The sequence below is a fragment of the Pieris rapae genome, chromosome 7 (genome assembly GCF_905147795.1).
Source record: "Pieris rapae chromosome 7, ilPieRapa1.1, whole genome shotgun sequence".
Classification (NCBI taxonomy): Eukaryota; Metazoa; Arthropoda; class Insecta; order Lepidoptera; family Pieridae; genus Pieris; species Pieris rapae.
Genome location: NC_059515.1, coordinates 4,370,999 through 4,398,658, shown reverse-complemented (window position 1 = coordinate 4,398,658; position 27,660 = coordinate 4,370,999). Strand labels below are relative to the sequence as shown.

Genomic DNA, 27,660 nt, shown 5'->3' with positions numbered 1-27,660 from the left:
ATTCGATGGAGCTGGCTGCACGCACAAAAAGACATGACTCATGCGGCGTTACCTCGCTTTGACGCGTTCCATTTAAGACTTAAAGTGCAAGCGAGAGCGCGGAACGAGCGACAAAGAGGCACAATCGGCCTCCGCGTTCGGCAGAGTTTGTTCGTAAAAAATGATATAATTGTATTTATGCGTACAAATAAAACTGTAACTTGATATATTTCAATTGTGATTTCCATTTACCTCCTTCTCCATATCCATACAGAATATCTATCAAACAAATAAAGTTAAAATTTAATATTGAAAAATGCAACCATTCCATCAGTATATTCTAATGACGTTGTCACGTTCAACTATCGTCTGTAAACCGAGTTCACAGACAACCGATTTTTTAACGTAATCGTTTATTTATGGGTTATAAATAACCACAACGTACGTGGTTTTATGGATACTATTCTTGTGTTCCCGCTTATTTCTACATATTCCTGTGGAATGCTAGTAAATTCTTCGTGCTTAAATTGCCTACCTACTAACTTATTAGATTGTATGTATTGTCTATGTATATGTAATGTAGCTGAGTGCTAGATAAAATTAAACATAATCCTGTACCCGACGCGTAGTCAATAGATTGAAGTGCAAGCTTATCATTGAAATGTCTGTGAAGAGGCCTTGTTCGACTGAAAAGTTTAAAAGCTATTTTCGCATAATACCGATATCAGCCTATTATAGTAAGTCTAAGTTGTAGTTAACTTTCATAATTACTTTTACTTTGAGACGGGAGGACTTTTAATATAAGTACGCGGTCGTTTCGTTCTTTATATTTCTATCGACTTTTAAAGTTATTTGAATATTTTGCTCGTATGGATATTTAATTTGTTAAATATGTAATAGCTATAATAATGGTTAATAATCAAAGGGTATCGTGGACTTTTTTGTAATATATAATAATAATAGATAACCTGGACATACAAGCATTTAAGCCTTGTGTAAGCTATCATAATATCTTTAAAAGGTGTATTAATGATTTCAATAACGGAAAATCACCTGAATCATACTAGTGAGCTTACCTCACATACACACCATCGCTTACCCTCATACTCTCATTTTACATCATCACACAACACAGCCAAATTAGATATTACTTAGTTAATTGTATTGATTTTTTTTATTGTTTTTTCCCTTTTGCAAATGTTTGAACCTTTTTGAAAATATTATTTATTCCATCTTTGCCTATTATTTAATGTAAATAATTTTTTTTATTATAATATTTGTGTTTATTTCCGGGAGTTTTATTACTATTTTTTCACACTTTACGTAATATTATCCATGTTTTTATATGAATGCATTTTTTTCTATATCCTTTGTTCAGCAATACTGCTGAGCAAAGGATATATATGCATTAACGGAAAAGCTGTTAATGTATGCTTAGTAACTGTGGAGCAAACAATCATATCTTACGTTTTTAAAATATAAGGGTAAATAAAAATTATTAAACAGAATGTTTGTAACAAATGAAGTACATTTTTTTCCAGCCTTAAGAACATAAATAAATTTCACCAGCTTAGAACTTGTTTCGAAGTTACAATTTATTGAATCTATAGACCCCTTATAGGACCCTTCTGAATTACACCTATGGAAAGATTGCAAAGGGTCTTTGTAAAGTTACCTACATAATACATTACGTATGTAACGAAATCTTAGAAACGGCATATATACGAGTAGAATTATTTTCAATTCTATGATCATCATACCATTGATTTATTAACTCTGATTATGCTTTAAGTTTTAAGTATCTGTGGTATAAAAACATTTATCGCTTATATCAAAAACTTAAGAATACTTTGTATGAAATTATAAAGTCTGCATTCAAGACTTTAATTATGGCTGAAGAAACTAGTAACAGAATTATGTAAGAATTTTGCTTGTAAGAGTTGGTATTTCGTGAAATAATATCGCGTTATGAAATATCGCGTGTTTCGTGACCATTTAGGAATTTCTAACAATCTTTATCATTATTATAAGGATTATAATACACGTTTTTTTTCTTAACTAGTTGACCTAATAAAATTATCACGTTCAAAATTAAAATCGTTTGAAATTCCCTTTAACCTAGTTATTTAGACATCTAGTTAAATAGTGACATCATCATCATATTACAAAGTGAGTGTGACATGCAATATATAAAGTGATTTTGTAAAATTCCGCCTATAACTAAGCAATTTATTAAAATGAGTTTACAAAAACAGTGTATTAGGCAGATAATGCCGGAAACTCGGTGTTAACCGGAAGCGCTGGAAAGTCGTTATGCATGTTTTGCTTCCGCTCTCAACAATTTACAAAACGTATGGTATTTTGATATACGCTTTTAATAAATATTATAATATCCGACCCGCCTCTTACTTCACACAAACTAAACACTATACGATTATTTATAATATACTCTCCCTCTTAAAACACAGTAATAAAAAAGACAATAGACAATACAAAGTTACTTCTTGTATTAAGTACTAAGATTTTTTTAAGTGAGCTTAAAAACTTTGTAACGGCAAAAAACTTAAATAGAAATAGTATTTCACGTACAATTCCTTACTCCTGAGTTGTAGAGGTTTGGAGAAGGCACTTGTGTCACGTAGTAGGTACTTAAGTAACAATGAGCCGTCGTAACTTGCATCTAAATCCTGCCACGATAAAACTTAGCTCTAATGTACGCCTGGAGATAACACGGACTTATTGCTCAGTGCTGTTTAAATTCTAACAATTAGTATTGCTCACGGTACTAGTTTAAAGTTTTATATATCGCGAACTGATTGATGCCGATGATCAGCGGGTTTCGACTTTCAGTACATATTAGCTAAACTAGCTAATTCAAAGCGAGCTGTATTGGCTTAATCCTGAGGTCGTTCTAACAAAGGCCGGATGTGTCAAATGGATTTTCATCTCTATGGGCATGTTTTATTTATTTTAACTAATTATTATATTATTATATTAGACTTAAATATCTCAAATTGGTCAAAACCAAGAGACATATTTATAAAAAAAATTGTGGATCATCAAGACAATATCGATACGGTCTAGACAAAAATCGTCAAAGAATTCTATTTAGGGTATGGAGTAGCACCAGTACATTAATGTTACTTAAGAAATCTTTTGTTTTATTATAGTCATATATACGGAGGTATTGTGAATGGACTAGCCAATAAGGCTTCTACGTATGCCATTATTTTGTAAGGCTAACTAACCAAACCAAACCAAACCGCAAACCAAGGGCTAACTTACTAAGGTTTGTAAGATAAGACTTTGTTGATGAGTTTTTTTTATTTTTTATTTATTTCAAACATACACACATTATCTTAGTTAGTTTCATAAGGACGATAGAATAGTTCATATAGAGCTTTTGTCTCGTATATATAAGGGTTACTGGTTTACGCTAATAGAGGTTTACGATCTGGTCAATATTTTATAGATTTGCCACAGGATAAATTAAAAAAAAATCAGTACATATCTATAAACCTTGTCTTTGCTTCAGTTTCGATGATATTTCTCAATGCTGTGTTTGTTTGATTTTTGTGACTTCGACTGTGTATCTCCCACTATTGTATTTCACAATATGAGCAAGTATTATAGCGCACGCATATACAGTCAGATTCGAATGAGCGACCTTGACGCTGATAATAATCTAACTCGAGTAGTGTTACTTACAGTAAAAGTATTATTTAATTAAAATTATTAAATATTTTTTCCATTTTTATAAACTGCCATAGGCCTTACACAATGGAAATGAAATTTGTAGGAATTTTTAATTTATCATGAATGTGAATAGTCGGAATTGCTTCTAATGGCAGCAGAAGTGGGTCAGATTATTGAGAAGTTTCCTGATAAGGGTGAGGGTACGGAAATCAATACGGAGCTTGGAAAGGTTTAGGGGTTAATTATCTTCAAAAATCTTCACTTAGATAAAGTCTTTTTTTCTGCCAATGTACTACATACAATAAAAAAAATCTGTGGTAGAAGTTATTAAATGCTTAAATGAAAATAGTTCAAAAGCTCTCTCACAAATGTAATTAAACCTTTACATGACGCATGTTCACAAGAACATTGAATGGTAACTTTATTAAGCTTTAAAAATAGTAAAACACACGCCTACATTGCAATTTTATTTTTATAGAATGAATTTCTTAATTTAATTATTGAATTCATTTCTTTCTTCAATGTAGTACAGAAAAGTGTCTGCCTTAGCATTGTTCCTATACGTGTCCATGAAGAATTCACACATTATTTTCAAAATACGTTTTTCACCTGGAAATATACTTACAAAAACAATAATATAAAATTTACAACTTGCAAAATATTAATAAAGATAAATCATGAAATGTATTTTTATTGTTTAAAAAAAATAATATATTTTATACAGCATGTATACTGCTACACTAATGTGTAGTATATATTATTTATTAAAAACACTTATAGTTCTACATAACTTTAATGTTGTATGGCGATGTTTTGGCAAATAGTCGCTAAATGGTACAAGACATACGCCTTGGTATGTATAGGCTAAGGGGTAAAGGGGAGTTCACATGTCTGTGCCCTTTTCCTCATTATAGTCTACATCTACAGAGGAGGATTGTGCCAATGAGGCTGTAATAGGCTCGGTTGTGTTCACCAGTCCATCATCACACAAATCACACTTTCTGTCACTTTCAATCACACCGTCCTGTCCCGAGCTTTATCTTTTAAGTCTCCCTAACACAGTTACTTTTTGTCAAAATTTGACAAATCAATAACGAAAAACTAAATTTCCATCCGCAGATCAAAAGATATCGATACCACGTTTTTCCGGTTCATCGTGGATAGCATTACACGCACTACGAGGGGCGTATAAGCGTGTACGATTACGTATTCGTGTGAGACCGGAGCGGACCAGGGGAGTTCTACTATTGACAGGGGAGCACGATGACCTATCTGGAGATTATTTGGCACTGATTTTAAGGAATGGCCATGTGGAATTGAGGCAAGTAATACTATTAATTTTACGTGATGTTAATGTAGACTTTTTGTATCTCAGTCCTTTCAACCGTTAAGTATGGCTACTTATCGTTGCGCCCATTCTTTCTTTTTTCTTTCATTCTTGTATAATGCAATGGAGGAACCAGGATCTTAAGAACTATACAAGAGTATGGCACATTGACACGATTAAGAATCTATTGTAGAATTGAATCGGGCATAAAGTAGTAAGGAAAAATGGTCCAATAATCTAACAGAATGCTGCTAGAAAGAAAGCTTACTAGCTACTACCAAATAAGCAATGGGATGGTTTGGGTAATGCTTAGCTTCGCATAGTATTGGAAAAATGGCTTTGACTATATAATAAATATATTTCACATAAATAAAAAAATCTGTTTAGTACGGAATACGTGCAATACATATAATGTATAACGTAAGTATCATCCCTTTAATCTCAGTTGCAAGGATTAAAAGTTATTAATAAATAAAGAATCATGTTTGGGATTTTCTGTTTAAGTATTCAAAATTTCTTCAATATTTATTAAGAAAAGTGGCTCTTGACTTAAAAATATTAAACACGAACTGAATAAGAAATGCAGCGCATTAACACATCATTTGAAAACACCTTAGACATTTCTTTACACACATTGACTTCAACCAAAAATAATTTACAACATACTAATTTGAGAAACTTGAAAACATATTTATCATTGATGTGTCTTATCACCTTCAAACATACAAGAATTTGTATTAAAACTTAATAATTTATAGATACTATCTATAAGTGATAAAGTTCATTTTTTCGCCGAAAATAGACAGCATCTTTATTTATTTCGTTGATTTAACGACGTGTTGGCCTAGGGGCTTCAGCGTGCGACTCTCATACCTGAGGTCGTAGGTTCGATCCCCGGCTGTGCACCAATGGACTTTCTTTCTATGTGCGCATTTAACATTTGCTCGAACGGTGAAGGAAAACATCGTGAGGAAACCGACATGTCTTAGACCCAAAAAGTCGATGACGTGTGTCAGGCACTGGAGGCTGATCACCTACTTGCCTATTAGATTTAAAAATGATCATGAAACAGATTCAGAAATCTGAGGCCAAGATCTAAAGAGGTTGTAGCTCCATTGATTTATTTTATTTATCTTTTCGTTCTAAACCTAATTTGAGAAACTTCAAACATTTTGAAGAATTTGTATTAAAACTTTATACTTTATAGTTCTATATAAGTGATAAAGTAAGTAATAAAGTTAATTTTTTGCCGAAAATAGACGGCATTTTTATTAATTTCGTTGACTTAATACAAATTTACGGTTAACTGTTTCTTCTTAATAGTATTGTTTCCACAGAAAAATCTCGTGCACAGTATAGCAGACATATAAAACCACTTATGAATTTCATTTAACAGCTCAACATCGTTCGCGTTATAATAGTAATAAAACCAGTGTATTGCCAAAAGCGTTTGTGTTAAAAATAATGACATACGCCATTTAGCGGTCAGTTACCGCAATAACTATCGTATATAGATGTTATAACGTATTTACACAGCAAGCTTACTACACTTTTTTCACTCATCTTCAATGAAATAGTAACGGTATTCCCAAAGAAAAGACACTAATGACGTCATTGAACGATGAATTCCAATTACCATTTAGTTTTTCAATCATTTAAAAATTATTGTTATCATTGTAATTCATATCTGTGATTTCTTTTAGTTTGTCCTACAAATTACCATCGCAAACCTCTTCAAATTTACACATTAACATTTATTTCAGCGATTAGGTTAAAATGTTTTCTCTTATCTATGTAAAATAAATATATTTTAATAGAAAAATTTGGTTTATAAATAATAATAACTATCAAGGGTACTGTCTCAAAACCCTACAATAAACGTTAAGAGACGCTGATAAATCACAAAAATTCTCTCAGAAAAAGTTGTCGTGTACATCTACATAATTTCCTCTTTTACCTAAACGATAACATTAGCATAGACAATAGATAGAGCACGCTTAATTAAAATTTCAAAACGGACAAAGCGTAAATGCAGAATCGATAATAATCGACGAGGCTTATGCGTCAGATTAATTATTCGTGCCTGACTGGTATTACCCTAAGCTGATGAAGGTTAAAGAGGCCAGGCCTAATTAATACTTTTTATGGACACTTTTTAATATTGTTAAGTATAGTTCAATAGATACGGTCATAACAAGGTTCGATGCCACGAAGAAAATAAATTGTCCTGGTCCGTCCGGAAAAAGAAATGATAGATAAATATACAGGGGAATTTTGGTAAGAATTGGGGAGAGAGTAAAATGTAGCGGTCTTGGCGAGGCCTTTATGTGTGAGGAGGAGGACAACTCAGGATGAACAAAAGTGTGTTTTTATCTGGACGCGTACCTGATATTAAGTGATACCGCCGCCCATGAAGACGCCACATGGCACTTGGGTTGCCAGCCTTTTGAGAATTGAAACGCTGTTATCTTGAAGGACTCTAAGTTCAATTGGTCCGGACATACTTCAGTAGACAGCCGGTTCCACAAAATAGTAGTATAAGTGCTTTAAATACTATTTACTCATACTATTTTTTCAAGTGTAAATATACATATATGTTACGGAATAAATTCTAATTTATTTGTTATACTGTTAGTAAAGCCTTTTTTAGATTTAAAATGTATACATTACTCTCTCACATGCCACTTTTTCAAAGAGACAAATTATGCTTGAACTTGTTTCATTTAAATTTTTTACTAGCTCAAAGATAGATATTTACTATAGAGATATTTTTAATTGAGCTCTTCAACTGGTAATTGGAATATATATAAAGAAATTCGACGTGAAAACTTTTCAACCAATAACGTTTACATAGACTATACACATAGACTAGATTTATTGGTATAAATGGAATATTTTGTTTAAAAATTTGGTTCCACAGATTCGACTGCGGCAGCGGAGCTGGTGTGCTTCGTTCTCCAGAACCGGTGCGTCTGGGAAGGTGGAATACGGTATCTGTGTACCGACATCGTTGGGACGCTTGGCTTCGCTTGAATACTGGGAAACGAGTGCGGGGTAGATCTAAGGTAAATACTCTTTTGCATCATACAGCCTTCTACACAAGACCTGACTTGTCTCCTATAACATATGTTCATAATTTAAGTGTATTTGTGAAACAATCCTAACAAACTTGTCTCAGCTAACCGATGTTCTAAAATTTCAAAGAAAAAAAACACTTTATTATTAAAAGAATTTCATAAAACTCTATAGCAATATTGCAGTTAAAATTGAACTATAAGCAAATCCATATGGACAAGGCACTTAGGCACAAGATATATTTATGAAATATTACATTTTATATCTTACACAATAATTAAAGTTAAAAGCCTGGAACGGAATTTCAATTGCTAGCAAATTATGCTGAACATTACAGAAATGATAATGAAGACGTCATGAGCGCTCGGCTTAATTGCTTATAATTTCACGATATTGGTTTAACTTTGAATTGTTAATATCAATTATAATAATGACACTTAAATAGCGCTGACATCCACAACTTCACAGGAATAAAAGACAAACGATTCGATTTTTGATTTATACGGGGTTGTGATACAAAAATGCCATTTGAATTTAGTTTTATAGATACAAGAATTTGTTAGGAAAGTAGGCCGAGTCCTGTTTATCGATCAAACCGAAGTTTGGAACCGAACTGAAATATATGATGTTACATATATACCTATGATATTGCTTCATGCTTATAATGACAAAAAAACATGATTTCTTGCAAAACTAAAACCTTCAATAAACATTTCGGAAAATAATTTACTAAACGTATGAAACTGCCCCTTCCTTGTCCTTATAAAAAGCCTAGGCGCTCCAGGCTCTAAGAAAACATCAAAGTAAAGGAGAAATTACGGCTGCTATGAGATTTAAGTTCAAACAGACGTTTAATTAAAAAGGAGATGCATTACTGTAGTAATACCTAGAATTAATTAAGCGGGATTCCCCTGAGAGTTTTAAGAGGAAACTATATTGCGCGACTTCCTTTGGGTTTATGCTTAATAACTTATTAATATACCACTATAATAGCTACAGACAGGAAGTGTCTCTAATACGTAATAGTCAGATATAATTTCAATATATAGTTGCAAGATAGTTTTAAGATAGTTTTAAGTTTCGTGGTAGCTTTTTGTAGGCCAAATGGAACGTGATTGTCACAAATTAATAAAAACAATCAAATTGAGTTTGTAGTACTTTAATACGAATATTATGTGTACATATGATATGTTTTGTTTAAAAAGAATACGTTTAGTATTAGAGAATATAAATATATAATTAAAATAAAATAGGCCAATATTCGAGTAATGTACTAAAGATTGTATTTATATTGTTAACTGAATTTGACGTGAAAAATGGGCCGGTCACATTGCCCGGGTTCGTGATGACATATGGGTCAAAAAGGTTTTTACTTGGAATGGCCCAATGGGAAGAAGAAGGACGCCCACCAGAAACCAGGGAAGATGAAATAAAAGAATGCGGGGCATTATCTGAATTAGAATTGAAGTACCTTTTCAATGACGCAATTTTATAATAATCCACATAAATTGGTACAATATGGTGTTGCGGTAAATTAGTGTTTTTTTAATACCCCCATAAATTATTTTTGTAAATTTGTTAAAAGGATCCTTAAAGTGGAATCTTGATTATGCGTCACTAGAATTTGAATAATATAAGAAATCTTAAGTTAAATACATCCCGGTTATACAGCCTTGAGTTCTAACAAGCCTCTAAAGTGAGAACTTTGAACATCCATAGAACTTGCGCAATTCAACTAACTTTTGAAAGTTATTCTCATTCTGTATGTAGGTTCATAAAAATTCCCGTTAAACAGCCGAACTTTGCGAAACGTGATTTCGTGATAAAACGATTGCAAAATCACTAATTTGATGTCAACTCATAAACTTCTGTATCATGAACAAATAATAATTTTATTTATTTTTCTTTCTTCTTTTTTTCAAATGAATCTACACATTATTGAATAGTTGGCGCGAAATTCCATTTATGTATATTTGTGTATTTATATGTGTTTCATATCATTCGTGGAGTGAGTGAAAAAGTATTGCGCTACGCAAGCATGATACTTAGCTTACCAGAGATTATATTATAATTTGCCTTATTTTTCCCAGGGCCTCTTCTCCAGGATGACCTTTAGAGAGCCAGTATGGGTGGGTGGTGCTGGCAATACCACAGGACTGCAGAGCAAATTGGGTCTAACTGAAGGTCTTCTTGGCTGTGTGGACTTCCTTAGAATCAATGGTGATACATACCGACTAGTGAAGGATGCCGTATCTACTCTTGATATCAGTAAGTTTGGGGACTTTTTAAGCTTATATATAATCCACAGCTTTTCTTTAAAAAAAATATATTAATTTTAAAACAAAAATATAACTAAACAGATTTCACGAAATATTCGAAAAATAATATATACCTACTAATAATTTATTCTTGAGGCATACCTCAAGAATAAATTATTACGAGCACACATTAAATATGTTTAAGTCATTAAACATATTTAATGTGTGGGGTGAGTGTGCTCGTTTTATTAGTAATTAAAAAAATCATTCGACTGCCATACTGAATTAGTTAGTGGCTGAAAATCGCGTCAAAATAAACAATTTTTCAAGATTTTTTTTTCAATTTTTAATTAAAAACGATTTTTTGGTGTTCTTGATAACTATACCATACATTTTACATAGTTACATGCATCTACTAAGTTACATAAGATAAGTCTTGTATATAAACACATTGAAGATCGTAGGTTTATTCATAAATAAGATTTGTTTGATTAGCTCAATAACGATCGATCAATTTCAAAATATCCCAATAGCAATCCATCAAAAAAGAAATTAGAACATTAAATTCGCAAGACGGAAAGAAACTTTGCTGGAAAATTATCTTGGGAAAGTTTAAAGAAAATATAAATCAGACTATGTCCTTTGAAACCCTTTGCGAATCACCTGGGGACTTACTTTTAAAAGCAAGCTCTCTTTAATTGGATAAAATTATTACGAATAGCAGCGAGTTCTTTATTTAAATAATGTTTTTAGAATTACAAGTATTTAATCTAGCTTCAAATGGGGCTCGCATTTGTTAGTAATAAATTCTAGGTTTTCATTGATATTAATGTCAATTATTGTATATATTAATTTTTGTTTTTTAAGTAAAATAAATTACATTTCCTGGATTTCTTTGTAAAAAAATAATCAAAGCCTATGCTTTTAGAGGGCAAGAACCATGTGCATGGTTGTTATTCAATTCCATAATATTACACGCGTTGCATTAGTAATTTACACTTATAACAATGATAATTACTTATATCCAAAACATACCACAAATTGCATTTCAAAATAAAAATACTTTTCTCATTAAAACCGTACATTGTAGAGAGAATTCTTCATTTATTATGTAAAAATATACACCCCATTTTCAGAAAAATATGTTAAAACAGTTATTAAAACACTCAAGTTTATGAAATAATGAGAGTGCTTTATATTAAAATATTGCGTCTTTTAAACTTTCAAAATTTCGTTTGCAGTATTGCTTTTATGACATTTTTTTACTTTGAAACATACATTAGTATATTTCACACAAATTGTTGTGCCCGTGTCGATAAGAGGTAAATTATAGTTTTACTACTTTACAACAATAACATTTTTTATATACATTTGAACAAATTGTACATAAAGTAATTCAAATATACCTAATAACTACCCTTAAAATTTAATAATTAAAATATATTATTAAAAGGAGTCCATTTAGGCAGCGTTCCGTTTTAAAAATATTAAAATACTTAGGGTCTGTTTCACAATGTCCGGATAAGTTCTAAATAAGCTATTTATTACTTATTGGTAGGATGAACAGTATTTTTGCGTTTCACGACTATCAGATAGCGCTATTCGTCATGAAACGCGAAGTATCTTATTCGAAACTTTTATCTTTCGAATAATTTATGTGTTGCATAGCTATTTGGTACTTTATCCATACATTGTGAAACAGGCCCTTAAACTCATAAAATATTTTATAAGGATATTATAAAAATATGAAAAAAATATTTTTTTAATAAAGTTACAGATCGTTTGAACAAAATTTAAGTTCAAAATATGACCTAACTAAGAGAACAATTTATATCTTTAATACAATATCTTTTCATATTGCCCGTAACAATTAATCCATAGACTGAAAACCGGCTCAACTTTACAGCGTTGCTCAAGTAGTGCTTTTGCAATTTTAAGCTCGCAACTAAGCTCTTAGTTTTACATGACATAAGCTTTCATAAAGCACCATACATTATGCTCGGAGTTTAATTATTCATACAGAATTAGATGGTATAAGCATTTTTTTAATTTTGAAAGGGATAAGGTACATTTATAAAATGTAAGAAAATAAGTTTTTTACACGGAGCTTCTTTTGTTAATCCTTTGATTTGTGAATGGTTAAGGCGCTATCATTAGAAATTAGTGTAAATGACAATACATAATACCAACGTCTTGCTTTGACACAGTCACAGAAGTTGCAGACGCCCGTGTCTTTTCGAGATATTAGAATAACCCATACTTTAAGCGTTTATAAAAATGTATACCATTTAAAGTGTTTCAGGCTGTAACACAAACCGTTTCCATAGTTTTAATTAAAAGATACCAAAAAAAATTATAAACATAATTTCCCAGAACAAAAATTCAACGAAAAAATCGGCTTGAGCGAAACAAACAACCATATTACCCATATATAGGATTAACATGACATACATATATAGGATTTATAAGCTAAAACTAGGATTTCCTATACAAATATAACCATATCGGGTCAATACAGGCTAGAGTAATATCCTCTCAATATTCTGCATTGTCGAACCGCAAAACTTCTTTCGCTACCCATATTACAAAGGCTATTGAAATATATTAAAATAAACTTTGACTAGTAAGTACAAAATTGTAGTATGTTCTATTTTCAAATTTTAAGGATAGACTTGTAACGTAGAGTACGATATATGTTATCTGTATATACAACAAACTATATACATATAAAACAATTTTTTTCGTAAATATTTCGATCGTGATTTAACCGATGTTTTTATTTCCTATTATTTGAAACGTTTTTATAGAATATAGGTAAACGGGCACAAGTCTTACCTGATGTTAAATGATACCGCCCATGGACACTCACACTGCCAGAAAGCAAGTACGTTGTCAGCCTTTTAAGACTTAGTAAAGTTCTTTTCATGAAGGACCTTTTCATTAAGTCTAATTTGCCGTGTTTACTTATAAATGACGGTACTATGCAGATATACGACTTAACTTTTTATATTTTATATATCATTCTATTAAATAATACCTTTTCTCTGAATTAATTAAGAGTATAGAGGCTTACCGTTAAGTTTAACTTGCGTGTGTCAAAGTTACCAGTATTTTAAGGTATATAAAAGACCTCGTGGGATGTTTGTAGTGAATTATTAGCACTATAATGTGATGAATTAAATTGTATGACCAGAAATACCAGAATACTTTTATTTCAATTGCATATATTCTTGAATTGGTTTTGAATTAGGAAACCCGAGATTGTGGTTACATTACGTTAGATTACTTTCATTGAGTATAGTATTACGTGTATCAATAAGAGATATCCAGTAAAATCAATATATTCAATCAAAGTCCACTACAATAATACAATTTGTCCGAGAATCGCAGAAATAACTTTGCTACCGCATAGAAATACGAACCGACAATTTCTATCGGAAATCGACCATTTTCTATAAGGGAGTGATAGATTGAAACGATTTTAGGGATGAAAGTGCTTTATGAGTGCCCTACATTGAGTGAATGAAGTAACCAGAACTATATTCATCGTGAATTGTTTGTGATAGGTAAAAACATTGAATATTTTGTTAGTATTTTATTAACGTCAAGATTGGAATGCTCTGCATGCGTATGACTGTTCACAGCAATAATGCCTCAGTCTATACCTACAGTTACTACAATGACGTCATGCTCTGAAACGCGCTAACAAAGTATTTCCCGCTAAGGATATACGTATATACAATTTATCAACCATGGCACGAGTCTCGCAGGCGTCGGCCTTTTGTTAGTCGTGGAAAAAGCCGGCAGAGCTATGACACCAAAAAGGCGAGCTGAGCTGTCAAGGTATTTTAGGCCAACAGCAAGATTTTATTTATTGCTCGACTGATCGAGGAACCTTCCTTTAGCACGAAAGAGCGTCTTCTTTCCTCCCTAATACTAAGTTAATATAAATACTTTATCTGCTCTAAGAACATAAATATTCCTAGTTTTGTCTATATAAATTAATCATGAATCACAGAATTTAATATATTTGAAACGTTTATATGACTCGCCGGTTTTATAAAACGCAAGACTACGCAGCCTCTAATTTTAATATTACGTTCGTCGCAGCGTTATTTACGAGCGTTCTGCTCCCTACACGTCCTTTGGTTTACACACTTCACACGTAGGGGTTAAAGTCACAAGCGTACGCGTTTTTCATAAAAATGTTACAATTTAAGACCACCAAGGCCACCAAGAAAATAGCTAGTTTCTTGGTGGCCTTAAGAAGGTTTAATAATTAGGTTCGTAGGAACAAAAATGTATACCAAATGCTTGATACGAAGATGTTACAGCCATTGTAAAGACATCTATATTTTTTAATTCAACTTAAATTGTAACATTTTTATGAAAAACGCGTACAGAAGGCTATTGATAATGCTGTTTTGTTGTGTTGAGTATTATTCCTGAAGAGTTGATTAATGATATTTTCCCATAAAAATCAATATAAAATAGTTTCGCTCAAGTTATTTGCAAAATTGACTACTTTCGATTTGTCAGTTCAAATTCGGATTTCCTATACAAATATAACCATATCGGGTAAATACAGACTAGAGTAATATCCTCTCAATATTATCTATTGTCCACAAAGGCTATTGATATGTACATATCAAAATAGACTTTGACTATCGTGCACAAATTGTACTATGTTCAATTTAGTATTGTCTTTTATTAAAATAACTTTTACACATTATTATTATAAGTATTATTGTAAACTTATAATTATTTAAACATAATTTTAAAATACATAACTTCAATCCGGTAAAGAAGTGTTTTTCTGAACTTGTAAAGATCTATAAATATAATACCTAAAGTGGGGCGCGGTTACATCCGCGTTCATTTAGTCGTGATGACATTATAGCCTTTGTCGATAAATGGACCTACGAACTATTTTTAAAGACGCGCCAGTCGTTTGTTAGATTATGGGATTCAGCAATATAGAACAACACTTGTTATCGTTTAAAAATTATCTTTTATAACATAGACCACACCCTCATCGTTCTTTTCCGTCATTATATGAACGTGTGCGGAATATGCTGACGATACGCAAAATTAATTAAGCTTTGCGCGTATCTATCTAATTACAAATTACTAAAAATAACCTCTAATCTTGAATCTTTTATTACGTATTAAACTAAATTATTTTGAATTGTTGTCAACATTTTTTCTAAAAAAGCATAACGACCGTTAATAGTTTTGTAAAACCCGAAACGGGGTTTTACTCTCGAAATACTGAAAAATATGCAATAGTGTAATATGTATTCTTAAATTTATTTTACTTTGTCACGTAATTATGATGCACGGAAATAATGCGCCTGTCACCTTTATTAATAATAATTAATTTTTGTTTATGAGAATTAGATCCTGATTATTTTATCTCATAATGCATGAATATCTCATAATCTTTGAAGCTAAAAAGGATTTATTCCTTCTTACTGTAATTAAAAGCTTTAACAAAGTTGACGAGTAACTATAAAAATTAGAACTTCCTACGTTCTTCCACTTGAACTTTATCTATTGAGTAGGAAAACTTTCGATCCTAAACTTTCGAGACTTCATTAAGATTTAGCCTGATAATAATCTAACAGTAACTTTGGTAATCCCTTTAACTCAGTGGTTGATAGGAGAAGGGTATGAAATACGAAATAATTCGGTATCGTATTCCTAAAAACGTAAGATCCCTGTATTGTCATAAGAATATATTTAATTCATATATGATTTTTTTACCATTACAGCAACATAAAATAAATTTTTTAAAAATTGATCAATTTCCCTAAACCTATTTCCCTAAAAATAGACAAATATGGATCCAATGAAAACAGCTTCAGATTATTAAACTATTTTAGAGTTGGTAATTTTTTTAGGCTAACGTTCAAATCATTAATACCCATTTGATGGGTTACAAACGCATAATTTAACCTACTCTCAAAAAAGACAAAAATATCTAAAAAGGTTTTCTTTACTTTGAACGATAAAAAATGTTCCTACAATTTACAAACTCCCCTAAACGTTTTACGGTAAAATGATATAAATAGCTCCCTTTATTTTCCCTCTCTCTGCTGGATTTACTGACTTTTTACGTCCAATAAGAATAGTCAACATTTGGTAATTAAAATATATAGCATAGCATTAGCTTAGTGGTTTAAGTATGCGATTGTCAATAGATCGTGCATTTGTATCACATATGATTTTTTAACATAATACTATAATACTATAGGCAAATTTCGTGAGGAAACTGGTCTCAAATCTGGTACAATACTATGCACCGCACAGAATTATCAAAATAATTAATGAAATCCTGAAGAAGCCAACATTTATTTTATGCTCGTAAATAAGAAAAGGGTTTTCAAATGTATTTTATTATTACCAGCTAAAGCTGTTTTAACAGGGAAATGTCCTTTGCTTCAACATATTTAGGTTGAAATTCCAACAGATTTTCAATTTTTGTCATATTTTTAATTATACGTATACTATGACTATCTAGCCTAGTTGTTAAATTATGTGTATTAGCAGATACATTCAAGACTAATTAAAAAAATATCTCTCGGACGGCTAGATGATCTCTCGGATGGATTAGACGGCTGTGAATTAAAGGAGCATCTTATGAACATAACGTCTTTCATTTACAGGTGAATGTGCCCCAACCCTCGCTCCTTGGCGACCATTGAATGAAGTCACGAGCGAAGTAATCCCTCATAGACACAATGACTTAGATCACGCAATATACGACATTAATGATATCGTACATTTTGAGGACAACGATATTGTTATGCGCGACTCGAAGGACCAAAACAAAATGGACAACTTCGTAATGAAATATGATATGAAGAAAATGAAGTTCGATAATGATAAACGGGACGTCAAGTTTGTTAATGATATTGATAATGATTTGAAAAGCGAAGTAAAGGATTGCGAGTGTCAACATGGAGGAGGCTGTGTGGGAACAGTGTGCTTGTGTCCGCTAGGCTACGCTGGAGACAAATGCGAGATAACGCTGGATTTAAAGGTATTTATTACGTTATGTTTGTTAAAAATATTGCATTATTTTAAACTATTTAATGTATATAACGGTTTACTCTTTTAACAAAATATATTTTGAATGCGGCGTGTATTTATGTTCATTTCTTTATTTTCATAAATAACTTTTATTGGTCCTATTAAAGTAGTTTACAAAGATTAACATTTCCATTTACATCACTTGTCTCTAAAATGAGCTTTTGAACCTGCCGTTGAACATTTAAAAGCTTGAAAAACGAAGCGTAATATACATTTATCGTACTTTTTCCTAAGTCTTAAGTTATGAATGAGCACTTAGTCAAGATAAATTCAAAAGGAAAATTAATGCTGTAATGCGTAGAATAACACCTCGCCGTTAAACTAATTATCATTGCCCATCTTAAATACCTCTTCATTATAAGGGAAATACGTATTTTGTGTTCAAACAATACCTATAGACTTTGTTTTATTCAAACATATTGAAGAAGAATTTATTTATTACCAGTTTGATTAATATTTTAATGTTGCATAACATGAAACTAAATAATTATAAGTAATTGTTGTATAGGATTTAGTTTAATGCAGATACACTTAGTTAAATAATTTATTGTTAAGCACATTAAAATGTCATTTAATAGCTAATTGAAGAGTTTATGCTGTTGTTGTTTTGTTTTTGTTTTTTTTTGCCTTTTTAGTAATATATTATTAATTTTTTTATTACCAGTTTGATTAATATTTTAATGTTGCATAACATGAAACTAAATAATCATAAGTAATTGTTGTATAGGATTTAGTTTAATGCAGATACACTTAGTTAAATAATTTATTGTTAAGCACATTAAAATGTCATTTAATAGCTAATTGAAGAGTTTATGCTGTTGTTGTTTTGTTTTTGTTTTTTTTTGCTTTTTTTAGTAATAGTATTTTAATATAGCTGTTCCCTGCGATAACTTAGCATCGTCGTAGCATGACGTCGTCCGCCTTTCTCAATACTTCGACTATCATACATAAAAATAATTATTCAATTCGATCCGGTAGTACATCTAAGTAAACTCATTAATATAATAATAGATGCGTCATTCTTGTGCACAACGCAAAAAAGTAAAAATACTTTTTTTCAAAATCATTTTGCATACATATACCTGTAATATTTTATAATGGTAATGGTAATTAACTAACAACACATAACTTTGAGGATATCAATTACAAAGTTGAGGCGTTAATAAGTCTGCAAGAGACCCAATTTGGATTTTAAGATGGAAGATAAACAAACATTCCCATTTTGTGAGTTTTGAGTGTTTAAGGCATTAATTGTAATATAAATGCAAAAACGTGAGTTTGTTTGTTGCGGTTCCACGCCAGAGTTGTGAAGTGTGATGTAGCCTCATTACGAAAACATCCCGTAAATATAAATGTATATTATTAATCATATACAAATATTAGTGGATAAATTTGTAATACACGCTGTTTTTAATTACATCCATATATTTTAAGAAAATCAGTGACCTTTTGTATTTATGTATTTGTTACGTGGTAATTTTTTTAATGGCCAAGTTGGTGATCAGTCTGACAAACGCTCATTCAAACTGAGACATGCCTGATTCCTCACGATGTTTCCTTTGATCGAGCGAGTTAAAACGTGCACATTTGATCTGTCTTGATATTGGTGTAAAGGAGGAATATAATTTGCACGCTGAAACCACTATGGTTAGTGCTGTATGTTTTATGCTAATTTTTCAGGATACCTCGGAGCTAAATGCCTTCCAATAAACTTTACATTTCTATATTATAAATTTCGCTGTTACATTTTCAGGTACCTCGATTCAACGGGTCATCGTACCTGCGGTTACCCGGGCTAGGCAATTCGGCGCAGTCATGGTTAGATATACAGGTATTAAACTTTAGTACTATGTCTAAACCTACAGTCCATACAAGCCAACTAAATTAGCTGTGTTTTTACTGTTAGAATATGACCTAACGAATAAATGAACTTACCTTTTAATATTTTGTAGATGTCGTTTTTAAAGCTTTATGATACTAAAAATATATCAATAATTTTTAAATGTATGTAGAAACATAAAATAATAGCTTTTCAAAGCTAAAAATTTAATCAATTATTAAACATTCTAAAAACAGTACCAAAATAGAATTTAACACCAAGTTTGCAAGATCCAAAACTTTTTAGCAGTTTCATACTATAATCTTTCATTAATAATTATAAAGACATTAAAAATATATAACGGAAACGCACTCGCGAGCCCTCTAGAATCGAGAGTGTCCATGTGTATCACTTAACATCAGGTGAGCCTTCTGCCCGTTTGCCCCCTGTTCTATAAAAAAAAGACATCGGACAAAATCAATATCTTCAAACCCTCAAAAATAGTTACTGCAATATAAGTTTCATAAGTTTTATTAAATTGTGGCGAAACTTAAGCATGGCGCAATTTTAATTACAGTATTGCGACTCGTATCGGAGTTCGTATTTGTCGTATCGAACTTTATTCATTCCTGTTTTCCTTTCAAAGTATTGGAATTAAATGCCTAAGTTTAATGGAAGTTTCGTGATCGAAGCAATTCAAATACGTTAATAGTACTAAGTTTTGGAATAATAGTGACTAGCTCATTTGATTATATAACGAGTTCTTAGTAATAGGGTATCGGGTAATTGTTGGAATAGAAATGTTATTGTTGACTGTTTATTAATACCTGTATTGTTCTGAGAAACACAAAAATGAGTGCATCCTACAGAAAGGAACCCACGCTGAGTACGGCACAAAGTGTTATTTAAAATAAGTTATTCAATTAAAAAGATTTTTTATATAAAAAAATTATTTTAATATAATTTAGGATATAATATTATTTTAACATATAAAGTTTGGTAACTAAACGTAATTAAATAATTTTACGTTCTTACCAATTACTAAGATTACAATATTTGCAGAAATTGTAATTAATTAAGATTCGGCCATGCGAATGTTATACCTGATATTATAACGTTTTACTTGATTGATTCCAGAATTCAGAGTTTTTGAATTTTGTAAACGTTTTTGACATTCATAAGCATGCCCTAAGTCGCATCTAAATTGAATAAATAAATTTTGATTAATTGATTGATTGACAGATTTCATGCTTCACATTAATCTCCTAAACTTACTATGTACTTAAATACCAATATATAGAGTCTTGTACGTCACACTGGCGAACTAGTAGGAGTTAGTAAGGATTAAAAAAAAATATTCCTTTCTTGGTTCACTACGTTTAACTAATGTGGAGAGCCCCAGTGCTCCCATTAGCAGTAACACATCCACAATAATCTTTAAAACGCTGGTTTTTAAAACTGTAGTCTTTTTTGTTTTTATCAACAGATAACAGTGAAACCAACGAGTGGTGACGGTCTTCTTCTATACAATGCTGAAGATCCCAGTGGCGACGGTGACTTCTTTTCGCTTCACCTCAGGGACTACTTTGTGGAGTTTGCTTTCGATTTGGGTTCCGGTATCGCGCTTGTGAGGTACGATATAACTATATTTTATTGGACATTTCGTTGGATTAGGAAATCTCGTACACTTTCCAACAACAAAGGTTTTCAGATGTAATATTTAATGGTTTAGATTGTCGATGTATTACTCTGTAGAATATATGTATCTATGTATTACAGATCAGCATACCCCTTAAAACAAAACGAATGGCACCGAATATCAGTGAATCGGTCGGGTCGTCGCGCCTCCTTGCGAGTTCGGTACGACACCGATACGACACATGACGCATCTCGATCCGTGACGTCACGGGGTATTGCTAAATACTTGGAGCTTCGACAGCCAATGATGCTAGGTGGAGCCCCACAACCGTTGCCAGCTAGATTAGCGCTTAAGACTTCGTTTAGTGGCTGTGTTGGACAGGTAAATGCTATGATAACATGCAAATTGGAAATTCTAACGGTGATGGCAAACATCGTATAACCTAAATGGATAATTGGCGACCTTAAGTTTGAATCGTACGCAACTAAACTGCTCGAATTCACTCTCAGATTTTTTTCAATTTATTATTAGTATTACTTTATTTATCTGTACTTCGTGCAGTCATTATATAATAACACAATAGATATTTGGCAAAAATGGTATACATTTTTAAAACAACCATAACTTAACAGTTATTAAAAGTTAACAGTTGACATAAATTACAGTTAAAAAACAATAAAAACCGAGATACCAAAAAAACATTAGCAGTAGGTACATTAATTATTTTTTACTTACTGTGACTAACAACCACTCTATCATATCATTATCTATTTATATTCATTATTTGTGACATATTTATTTAAATAATAATAATTGATTAACAGTTAATTATCAATGATGAAGAGCTGTCAGTGGTGTCGTCAGCGCTGGGAGGCGTCAACGTGGATAATTGCGATGATCCAAGAAACGATTCTTGCTAGTACGTATAGACCATAATTTAGGATTTCTTTCCGATTAATTTTATTGTTAAATATTATTTACATACTAGTTCGTCCAGGCTTCGCGAGGCAGGACACATTTGATTATCTCTGGAAGTAGGTCCCACTATTATAAAGGAACAAAATCTTGTTGGGATTTTGGCAGTTCACTTCATATTGTTTGGATGTTGACATCGGTTTTGAATTCAAAAATTTATAAAATTTCCAGAATTCAATTTACGTTAAATTACACTTCAAGTAGTTAATAGAACATTAATAATTATTAATAAGAACATTAGACATTACAAAATAAATTTAACTAAATCTTTAGGTGTCCGTTTTTTATCAAAAGAGTTTATACGATTCCTTGGTTTATTGTACTGAAAATAAATTACCTTTTTTACAGTAACAACATTTGCAGAGAAAGACTTGAACCTGTATCATACCCAAAAAACCTAACAGATAAAACCCATCATACTATTGTAGCAAAAAAAGGTTTTAAATTAAAAAACCACAAGTCGAAGCAAAAGAAGCGCGCACACATAGAAAAGTATAAGCGAAAAAGCTTTTTCAAAAAACGATTCGAAAACGAAATCATGACAGAAGGACCTGTGTATGACGGACAGACGTACATACAAATGAAGTATTTGAGTAGTAACGAAATTAACTGGGGCGACACGAATAGTTATCCAAGTTTTACAGGAACTGACAGCTTTATTCACATTGATGATGAGGAGACTATGAAAAGGTAAGTAAAAACTGTTTTATTCATATTTATTTAATCTGCTCCTAAAATGCTCCTAAAATATGATTGTGATGTTGTTTTTAGGATTTTCTATGCATTTTTTTCTTTTATTCTTTACATAAAACCTACTTCCTTCTAAGAATTGAAGGAATAAATATAAAGAGTGTGTGTACTTATGTACACGCGTTAAAGATTCTATGTAAATAAATAAATTATTAGTAAATACTACTGCCCATGAGCGGCGGTTTCACTTAACATCAGGTGAGCCTCTTGCCCGTTTGCCCCTGTTCTACACAAAAAAAAGAAGTACTGCAAAGACGAGCTCAATTCTCTCTTAATTATAAAAGTATTTTTTTCGATAAATATGGCCATAAATAATTTGCATATCAGTTGTTTAACATTTTGCTTATTTATAAAAGCCCTCTCAAATTCAAAACATCTGATAAACTCGTATTTTATGATTCCCACAGATTGCTAAGTTACACCCTGGACATAAACATCCGTTTCCGGTCAGTGTCACCTCACGGCCTTTTAGTATGGAGTGGCCGCGCTCCTTTATCTCCAAGAACAGACTTTCTTTCACTTGCCGTTGAGAACTCTGTACTTGTGTTTAGGTGAGATATTTATCGTGGAATATTTATAAATTATCCCTTTATGTTTTTTGGAAAAAAATTATGATGAATGTAATAGAAATAAAAGGACTAAACGATGGCTCGTTTTTGTTGGTTTTTATTTAACACCACCACAGGTCCAAACAAATTCGCGATGTGTTCACTAAATTATTTGTGTAGCTTCTGAAATGTATTTTTCTTTAGACTATCATCTACTATTTTATTTTATTAATACAATGTGTTAATAAAAAATCGATTAAAGCAATTTAATTTAAAACATTGAATTTTTTCGATCATAAGCTTGTCTATAGGCATGCTGTATAAATCAAATTTTGAATTTATTTTCAGATATGATCTAGGTAGCGGAGAGGTCGTTATAATAGCAAATCATACTAAAGTAGATGACGGATTATGGCACAGAGCGAGAGCTACTAGGTAAGACTTTGACTAATTTAACAAAAAAAAAACCAAAATGGAAATCAATTAGCTCACTAATACGAGAGAAAAAACGTAGCGCAATTGTTTTTTTTTCATCTAGGAATAATGAAATTAATCTTGTATGATAGACGAAGCTTTTTGCTTTATTATTGGAACTAATTAGAATAACGTCGACATAACGACCGGTATATATATTCATATCAGTTTAAAGCTTACTAAACTGCCATAATATGTTATTTTTTCCTCATATGTATTTTTCAAGTTATTTTGCTAATGCTCTATGTACAAGAAATTCTTGATTTAACATTTCAGAAATCGACAAGCAGGTGTTCTAGAAGTGGATGGGCTGGGTTCAGTCGGGAAAATATCTCCAGGAAAACTCAAACAACTTAACACTGAGAACGGATTATATATAGGTAAATTTTTAAGTTCTTTTCTGATATTTTTTTTTAATATTATAGAATAAATTTCATATAGAATTTATGATAAACATTCTTGACACATTTTTGACGAATTACGAAAGAATCTTAGAAAGTAAATTCCAAAAATTTAACAGTAAAACACTCATTTTCTGTCAACATGACAGATTCAAAAAATGATTTTAAGACTCGAAACGTCAAATTATGTAATTAATCAGCAAATCATTAACATCTATGTTAAATGTGTGTTTTAAATAAAAACGTTTACGTTCCAGGTGGACTACCCTCAATAGAAATAAACACAAATGGAAAATACAAGAGCGGTCTGGTTGGGTGCGTCTCACAAATATCGCTAAGTGGAGATTTTGACATCCCCTTAACTTTATCAAAACTACCCCACACTATAACTAACAATGTCGGTAGATGTACACCATAACAAAAGTATTGTCAGAAACGAAAACCTTAAATTTATTTTATTTTGCATATGGAGCCTACTCCTTACATACATATCAGAGAACATCGGCAATAATGTATCAATGTGGGTACTTTTAACTTCGAGTTATCTAACAAATTCGGTTAAGCTTTAAATGAAGTTAAAAGTTTTAAATGTATTAACATGAATAGTCTAATTGTCAGCATAAATCTGTTTTCACAGTTTTAAAATAATACGATAAAAAGGGTAGTAAAAAATGTCACTCCATTAAAAGTATGTTATACTCAGATAACTATAAAACAATATGATAGTATAAATCGAATTATTTCGAAATGAAACCAAGATTGATGGAATTTGGTAGTTGGCTCGAGAAAGTCTCAATTTATGGTTTGAATCTGTATCCACTTTAGTCAATTTAGAATGAGCTGTGTTTGTGGCAGACAATCTTCTTATAAGCTGTGATTAAAACAAATACTATGGTAATTTACCAAGATCGAAAAAGAAGAAGAAGAAATTCGAAATTCGAAGTAACAAAAACATTTATAGTTTAAGGTCCAAAAGACTCTTTTATACAGTGATAACAAAATTAAACATAGTAATTAGAAAAAGCAAATGGGCATTACATTAAAAATTTAAAGATTTGAAAATTGTATTAATTTAATGATAATGTGGTAGTTTAATGATAACATCTTGCAAGTGAATTCAGACCGTAATGTTAATAATTATTTAAAGACTACAAGATTTTCGATATTCGCTATAGTATTCCATATTTTGTATTTGTTTTAATGACAGTAAAACTTAACCTTCTTTCGTACAATGTAAAACTTTTCGAAGTGCTTTACTATCTAGTAAATATGAAAAATACTATTTGTAATTAAATAAATTATAGTCGTACAAGTGATTTGCACGCAATTTAGTTTCAAAACACGATTTGTTAGTGCGAATCCAGTGTTTTTCTCGCTCTAATCCATGCGTTTCACATGGTAAGAGCGGGATAGCAATTTCGCACGCTTTACGACCCTACTTAAGATCGGACTTAAGTTTAAACCTTGAGTTTTGGTGGAATCTTAAGTCATCTTAAGTTATGTATAAATTAGTATATAACACGTAATAGCGTTTGTATCGAATTTTGCATATGAACGTGAACTAGGAGTGAGTAGTAAATAAATAGTATTTGGTATTGAGCTTTTATATTTAAGCTTATGTTTGCCGAGCTTCTGTTTCATTTAGTAGTATTATTTGCCTACAACCTTTTAAAACATCCAATTTACTCACAGCTACGTTATGCATAGCTTCATAGGCAAATCCCATTTGGGTTTACACCAATATGTTCGTCAATTAACTTATCCACAGGGTTAAATATTTAAAACATATCTTTCTTTGCATAAATCTTGCTCTAAAATAAATGATAAAAATGCAAATCGACCAAATTTTTTTATTACCTACTTAAATGTTTATAAAATATGTTGATTACACTTAACCAAATATGAAACTAGTCCACTTTGTTTAATATTATAAACTATAGAAATATGATCTCATACAAATTGTAATATTATTTAATAGATGTTTTGAGTGTTATTATATTTTCACAGGTCTGTAGGGGTTATTGAGATTTTTACTTCCATAATGAAGTCACATTTTTCTTTAAAATTTGCATACATTACATTGGTGGTTTTATGTATTTTTGCTTAATTTTTTTATCAGGCGTTATGTTAGGATAAATCTCAATAATATAATACCTGCTTTTCATTGCATTTTGGTAAATTTTATAACCACAGCTTATCAACTATGCGAAAAAAATGTGATATATTTTAGTTTCCAATCCCATAATACTAGAATGTTCCTGGCGGTTAAAAATAATTTCTTATAAATAAGGTTTAAATTTTCATTTTTAAACTATTACATCGAAATAAACCTATAAATGTATCAGCACTTAATAAAAAAAATATTTTCAAAATATAAATAGCATAACATGCTTAAATACTATTAAATTGTATGGCAACAGTTGTATGTTTATACCTACTATTCAATTACACTTGCAGTTGCAGCCTTCATGTGTAGTTGTCACTGTCACAATCATGTCATTTGTCAGCATAAAAGCATAAAGCGTTTCGACTTTTCAATCACAGGCCCATACGAAAGAATTGTACTGTGGCTATTCAAAAATATATCTAAATTTTACAGTAAATGTTTGGTCATTTGGTGTGCACATAACCCTCACTCTTATTGTTCGAAATGGGCATTGCCTCTCCTTCGATAATGGCCATATGTATCACAAATTATTATACCACTAAGCAATGTAAAGCAGGTTACCAGCGAAGTAGAAGTAACAAATAGCTTCGTAGACTTAGTTTTGTATGTGAACCTGTCCGATGTATTATACGCCGTTATTTGTACAAAATTATAACACTAAAAATACCACTTGTTTTATTTCATCATAAATATGTATGACCGCCTCCATGCGTACGCGTGTCAGGGGCTACGCGTTCGTAAAGACAAACCCAACATAAATTTTTAATAAGCGTATGTGCACGTGAGCCCCATCGTTAAAAACCAATGTTGGAGGACTCTTATATTGGCCTTTTATTATTTTCTGCCTGCTCTGCGCACCATCTTTTGTACTTGTCCGCGGTAATTCGGACGGGGCATGTCCACAAAAAATAGCCTGACGTTCGTAACATGATTCGCAATATAGTCGGCTTGCACTGAAAAATATGTTTGGAACCACCAAGGGCTCGATGGTAAACAAATAAAACCCGATACGCAAATAGAGACAGAAAAACTGAAACTCTGCTTCGCTCGCTCTTAAGTATTTCACGTTAATGTCTTCTCTCTTTAGTTATTATTGTTATTTTAGAAGCTTATCTAGTTCTATACTCTATCTACGTGTCTATTATAATTATAAATTAGTCATTATTTGGTATATCTTACACAGTAATAATAATAATTAACAATAATGAGTATACTTATATATTTTACAAATACATACTTATCTTGCTTTCAATAAAGTGATATAAACTTAACATAAGAGTAAAATTATGAATAAGATAATAGTACAATATTCATATTTCATGTGTTATAAAACCTATGCAGGTTTTGTGGCAAATAACACATATAAAATTTTACATAGACTATTCACCGCTGTCAAAGTCAGCATCGTGTCTTGTCAGTTTACTCGTGCCGTAACTGACATTCGTAAATTTACTATT

At 31.4% G+C, this 27,660-nt stretch overlaps 1 protein-coding gene across 2 annotated transcripts in view; it reads left to right on the top strand.

Annotated features, from left to right (window-relative positions):
* LOC110993511 (pikachurin) overlaps window positions 1-26,862 on the top strand; it is an 89,546-nt gene extending 62,684 nt beyond the window's left edge. For both annotated transcript variants that reach the window (XM_022259810.2, XM_022259802.2), the window contains 13 exons: window positions 4,795-4,996; window positions 7,923-8,067; window positions 10,168-10,345; window positions 17,004-17,380; window positions 19,184-19,261; window positions 20,736-20,881; window positions 21,029-21,269; window positions 21,713-21,807; window positions 22,212-22,553; window positions 23,021-23,164; window positions 23,510-23,596; window positions 23,912-24,015; window positions 24,294-26,862. In XM_022259810.2, coding sequence (XP_022115502.2) covers window positions 4,795-4,996; window positions 7,923-8,067; window positions 10,168-10,345; window positions 17,004-17,380; window positions 19,184-19,261; window positions 20,736-20,881; window positions 21,029-21,269; window positions 21,713-21,807; window positions 22,212-22,553; window positions 23,021-23,164; window positions 23,510-23,596; window positions 23,912-24,015; window positions 24,294-24,454 — 2,300 coding nt within the window. In that variant the 3' untranslated portion in view covers window positions 24,455-26,862. The remainder of the gene's footprint in view (window positions 1-4,794; window positions 4,997-7,922; window positions 8,068-10,167; window positions 10,346-17,003; window positions 17,381-19,183; window positions 19,262-20,735; window positions 20,882-21,028; window positions 21,270-21,712; window positions 21,808-22,211; window positions 22,554-23,020; window positions 23,165-23,509; window positions 23,597-23,911; window positions 24,016-24,293) is intronic.
* Window positions 26,863-27,660: the final 798 nt, after the last annotated feature.